The sequence below is a fragment of the Montipora foliosa genome, unplaced genomic scaffold, assembly GCF_036669935.1.
Source record: "Montipora foliosa isolate CH-2021 unplaced genomic scaffold, ASM3666993v2 scaffold_394, whole genome shotgun sequence".
In the NCBI taxonomy this organism is placed as follows: domain Eukaryota; kingdom Metazoa; phylum Cnidaria; class Anthozoa; order Scleractinia; family Acroporidae; genus Montipora; species Montipora foliosa.
The window spans coordinates 200,001-206,171 of record NW_027179694.1 but is presented as its reverse complement, the minus strand read 5'-3'; the positions used below and the strand labels follow the sequence as shown (position 1 = coordinate 206,171).

General features: G+C 49.5%; 1 protein-coding gene across 1 annotated transcript in view; it reads left to right on the top strand.

Moving 5' to 3' along the window:
* Positions 1 to 3,081: 3,081 nt before the first annotated feature.
* The window catches only part of LOC137987890 (uncharacterized), a 4,101-nt gene continuing 1,011 nt past the window's right edge, over positions 3,082 to 6,171 (top strand). The window contains exon 1 of the mRNA XM_068833975.1: positions 3,082 to 6,171. This exon is cut by the window's right edge and continues 1,011 nt beyond it. Coding sequence (XP_068690076.1) covers positions 3,082 to 6,171 — 3,090 coding nt within the window.

The following is a 6,171-nucleotide window of genomic DNA, read 5'->3' as shown; positions in this document are numbered from 1 at the left end:
GAGCACAGTCTTCACATCCACGACAATAAAACTGACACCAAACACAGTCTTTGCATTCGTAACCAAACTGAAAAAAACAGACGTAGGTCATGATGAAACATAAGAACGTCGTGACCACCAACCACCACCCCAATAGCGACCTATCAGGGACCCTTCCAAGGGATCAAAGTCAAAATGTCCGTCTTCGTTCCTGCTCATGCGTTTGTATCTCTTGCGCCATATTTCCACACGACTGCTCCAACGCTCGGTATGCTCGGCATAAAAAGTACCACAACATCTCTGCCAAGGTACGTAATGCGCCAATTCACGAAGGCGCTCCAGGTGTTGGTAATGACGACGAGGAATCATCTATGAAAAAAGAAATGTTTAGATAAGCAATAGAGGCCAGTGTCTCCGTAAAATCACATAGCCTTCCACATATTGAAATCGAAACGCGCCATCACCCCCTCGCACCATCCGTCGACGACGCCAATATGGTGGATCCACATAATAACTATATCGAATCTGGTAATCGTCGGGATCGTCGTCGTCGTCGTCGTACTCCTCGAGACCAAACGTAGCCCACGAAATACATGGCATGACGTCGCTGTTGTACAATCCATAAGCCGCAATGTACTTGTCCATAAGTTGCAATCGTTCCACCAACGTGTACTGGCCAAACTCACAGACAACGCACATTCCGAGTGTGGACTTGGTCATGGTCTGCAAAAGATGACAGAACCCGTCAGTCGTTCTTCCAAAAGCATACCGCGAATGTGATGCGTAAAAGGACGACGTTGGTGTGTATGATATCCACCAAGGATCCAAAAACATCGAAAACCACGAAACATAGTCTAAAAAAGGAACATGGAAAAAAATCAACGATAACGTCCACGACAGTTCCTAACATGAGAAAAGACATCCACCCAAGGAACCATAGGGTAAGGGACCTTGCACATGGTACATGTGACCACTGTACGACGACACATTTGACACTTCCAATGAGTCAACCAACGACCGACCGAAAAAACCGTCGTCATCTGAAGAAGATCAAAAGAAAAAACATTAGGAACCAGCCTCTCTACGGCGCTTGTAATGTCCGTTGCAATCCCCAATATGTTCCAGTACATCGACAATGGGATGTAAAGGGTACAGGCGTAGACAAGGCGTACACGTGACCACAGAATGACGACATTTCCAACAGTCCCATAACGTAAGCCAACTACCGCAACAAAAGACCACCATCTGCAAGAGTCACAAAAAAGAACAAGTCTAGTATTCATAGTACGTCCGTTCACCGCAGACCACCGTACGATACAAAAAACGAAACGGTCTTTGAGGACATTTGAGGCGAGGATGAAACAAACGATACACAATGTCGCGACGCGCAAACATATCCACAGACGACCAACCACGTAAACGGGAAAATCCATTCGAGTTTCTGGGTAAATAACACCATGTCTAGGAGGGAAAAAACAGACAAAAAGATCAGATCACATCGCCTCCGTAACGTCTTGAAAGGTTCCTCCAGGGCACGTAAAAGGATTCTTCCATTTGACAAAGTGGCTACGAAAAAAAGAGATCACGGACACAAATGGATACCAGAGTCGTCCATGTCCGGTATGACTTCGTAATAATATCTCTCCTTCAAATCCCTTTCTTTTTCCGTGATTCGTGGGCGTGCCCGTGTCAACACAAAGGGTGCCATTCCCTTGCGCCGCACCTTTTTTCTTACACCCTTCTTCTTCACCAGGGTCCATGTATGGCAATTCCTCTCCAAAAGACAGATCAGCTGTAAACAATACGATAAATGCCCATGTCAATAAACCATTTCACCCTCCACCCAATCTGAGCCAAGGTACGGTGGTGTGGACAACGTCGACGAGGCACATAGCGTCTCATGTGACACAAGAGCTACACAAAAAACGAAAAAACACGTTTCACCCTCAACAAACACAACGATACCACAAGGGAAACGGGGGTCGTGGCTTAATGAGATGATCACATTGTCGACACCTTCGAGATCCCTTCACACGATTCACATCATATGGACCCTCGCAGTCAAACCGACACTCATTCGTATAGATAGATCCCAAACACTTCAGGCACCTCCACTCCCAAGCACGACATGTCCCCACTACACGGAACGCCCATGTATCTACACCATATCCGTCACTCGCAACAGTACGTACGCAACCGTGACAAATCCACCGACCCGTCGGAGTCCATCGATTCCCAGCTCCAAAGATGCTATCATCTTCATACACCATCATCTGCAAGTACAAGAAAAACGCATCGGCCACAACATGTTTCTTCTACGAGCCGGCATGTGACACGTGGGACACACGATGCGACCTTCACGACGCTCTCTGTAATGGAACTCCGAGATCCGACAATACTGATACCCAGGACATCGAAACAATCCATACAAGCAATACGAACAACGTAGGGAACGACGACGGCACACACCGCATTCAAACACAATACTATGAAGACCCACAAACGTAGCCGTCATCTAAAAAAAGGGAAGGGGAAAAAGGGGCCTCGTCACTCGGGGAGCAAAGAAACAAAAAAAACAAAAAAACTTACCGTGCCATGTTGTGCACAACGAGGGAGTCGGCTCATTTCCTCTATCACAGGTTCCATTTTCTGCTTCCAGTCCGTAAACCATCTCATTCGTAGGATCCGATCCTGCAGCTCAACAGGCAAAAGATCCCAGTACGAAGCATCGTCTTCCGTCGCTTCAGGATTTCGGGCCATAGCCGTTCGAATGAAGGTCTGGACACGCGTACAACACTCCAACTTCTCTCTCTTGACCATCTCCTCAACACACCAATCTCTAGGCACAGGTCGCTTCTTTCTTCGTCCCATTACGATTTTTGTTCTGAGGCTGCTGCGAACGTTCCGGTTCTTAAAGAGATTCCACCTGCCAATCAGAACCCCGTATAGGTGTCATGTGACTTCTGGGGGGATGGGGGGGTATCCCCCCAATGTTTATTCTATCATCTGATTGGTTCTACGACAACTCATGTCAGGGTCGGTCAAGGTCACACGTCTCTATAAAAACTCGCCAAGACGATCACGAGCTCTTCATTCCCTGTCATGGATAGCGACGAAGAGTTAGCGGAGGCCTTGGATCATTTCGAAAGAAACCAACAACAACAACAACAACAACAAGCAGGTGGCGCTCTGCCACGTGCCCGTTTCACCTTCCAACGTGAAGCCGTGACCGAACGTCGAAGTGTACGGATGGGTGTTCGCGAACGCGTGTTTCAACTAAGACCTCGTCAGATAGGTTCGTTCGCTTCTGGGCAACGCTTGTCGGATGCTCTCGTACAGGGACTTCGTACAGCTTTGAACGATCTCATCAACGACCAAGACATCCCCGACGGAGATCGTGTTTACATCAGTCTGGCCTCCAATCGACTCACCAACGCTTACAATGGTTGGGGCTTACGTGCCGGCGAATGGCGAGCTCAAGGACAACGGGCGGACGCTCTATTGGGGAACCTCGCCCACATGCTCAATTCGAACGAACAATTCGAGATGGACGATTCATTCAATCTCTCATTCGTGCACGTTCGCAATGCTCCCAGAGGATCCGGCAAACGAGGCACCTATCTCCCCGGTCATCAAAGTTCGACACGGCTCAAGCAATTGAAGAAAACTGTCCTTCGTATCCCAGAGGACGACGACACGTTATGTTGCCCTCGAGCTATCGTCACGGCCCGAGGCGTTCACGAAGCCGATATCACCACACGACGCCGATGGACGCGTCCTCAACAAAATCAGACGAGAGTCACACACGCAGCTCTAGACCTTTTGGAAGAAGTCGATCTCTTTCCCACGCCCTGCGGTCCCGAAGAATTGCAGACACTGGCCAGCGCTCCCAGTCTTCAAGGATACACCCTCGTCGTCGTAGATGCCAATCGTGCCTTTGCGTGCTTCGCCTACGGAACCGGAGACACCCTACTGGGTCTCTTGCACGAAGACGGACACTACGACGCTTTGTCCTCTTTGCCAGGCTTTTTCGGAAAAAGCTATTTTTGCGCCCGTTGTTTCAAACCGTACAACAACGAAGGTCAGCACGCTTGCCCCAAGAATCGACAGAATCATTGTAATGCCTGCATGCAAAAAGGATGCACCGACCACGTCGACGCTTACCGACAGTACAAACCACCTCACGTCCGTTGCCATCCATGTGGACGTTCTTTCTACGGGGACGCCTGTCTAGACCACCATCGCTCCAAAACCATTTCTGGACAACCCATTGGGGATTCCAAACCCTCGGTCTGTGCCACGCGGCGCAAGTGCAAGGAATGTCGCATACTTCTAAGAGGTGTCAAGGAAATCCGAACCCATCGATGCGGGTTCCGTACCTGTCGTTCTTGTAAGGAACTGGTCGACATTCGACACCACCGATGCTTTCTACAAAAAGAAAGAGCTCGCAACGATATTCTCAACGAACTGTGTCCCGATCTCGATGACAACGATGATGACGACACACCTCCATTACATGTGTTCTTTGACATCGAAAGCATGCAGGTTGATGGAACTCATGTGCCCAATCTAGTCGTGGCCGAGACAGAAACACACGATTGTCCATTCTGGTTCAAAGGGGAACCGTGCATCTCCATGTTCTTGGAATGGTTGGAGACTTTGACGGAGGACGGTACCAGACCACTCACGGTATTAGCTCATAACTTTCGAGGTTATGACAGCTACCCCATCGTCAACGAATTGCACCGTCAAAAAAGACAACTCGAGCAAGTCCGTAATGGTGGCAAGGTCCTGCAGCTGACGTATGCTCACCGAGAAACCACCATACGGTTCATCGACTCCTTGTCCTTCTTCCAAATGCCTCTCAGTGATTTTCCCAAAACCTTCGGTCTCACGGAACTCAAGAAAGGGCACTTTCCACATCTCTTCAACACGCCGGAACATCAGTCTTATGTGGGACCCATGCCAGACAAATCGTTTTACATGCCAGAGGGTATGTCCCTCAAGAAACAGCAAGAATTCAACACTTGGTACGACGAGGAAGTCTCCAAAAACCTTCCCTTTGATTTTCAAGCCGAACTCGTGACCTATTGCGAATCCGACGTGCGATTGCTCAAGGAAGGCTGTCTCACGTTCATGAGGGATTTCAAAGAACAATCTGATTTCAATCCTTTCGATCAAATGACTATTGCCTCTGCCTGTAATCGGTTCCTACGCATGCATTGCATGGAAGAAAACACCATCGCCTCGGAACCTCTGTTGGGATGGCGCAACAACATCAATCACTCTCGAGCCTCTATGGAATGGCTGACCTACGTCGAACGAAACTTGCGTCTCCAGACCTGGCTCGATCTCACCGAAGACGAACGAGACGGACACGATAGGATGGCCCGTGCTTACGGACACACGGTCGCTGATCACCATCCACTCCATCGTCAACGTATCCAACACGCACGGAACGAAGGCGAATTCCACATTCCTGGCACACGTCACACTGTAGACGGATATGACCCTGACACAAACACCGTCTACGAATTTCACGGTTGTTTCTGGCACGGTTGCCGTATCTGCTATCCTCAACGCACGGAAGTACACCCCATTCTCCTCGATCGTAGCATGGACGACGTGAGAGACCTGGTCGATAAAAAACGAACGTTGCTCCAAACGCTAGGCTATCGCGTCGTCGAAATGTGGGAATGCTCATGGAACTCCCTCCAACAATCCGATCCTGAGATCGCCGACCACGTCAGGCGTCTCGATCTTCAAACACCTCTCAATCCACGCCATGCCTTTTACGGAGGTCGTACCAATGCAGTACGTCTACACGCCGAAGCCAAAGGTGGGAGTCAGATCCACTACGACGATTACACTTCGTTGTATCCCTGGGTGAACAAGTACGGCACGTATCCCGTCGGACATCCCACCTTCATCTATGAACCCGACACCACAGATCTCACTGCCTATTTCGGTCTAGCCAAATGTACCATCCTACCACCCGAAGAGCTCTACCATGCCGTGCTCCCTTATCGGACTCACGACAAACTGACGTTTCCGTTATGCCGAAGTTGCGTCGAAGATAACATCGACAAAGCTCTACTGGAAAAGACGTCCATCTGCCATCACACAGACGACCAACGTGCTCTCACAGGAACCTGGTGTACTCCCGAACTCAAAACAGCCGTACGCAAAGGG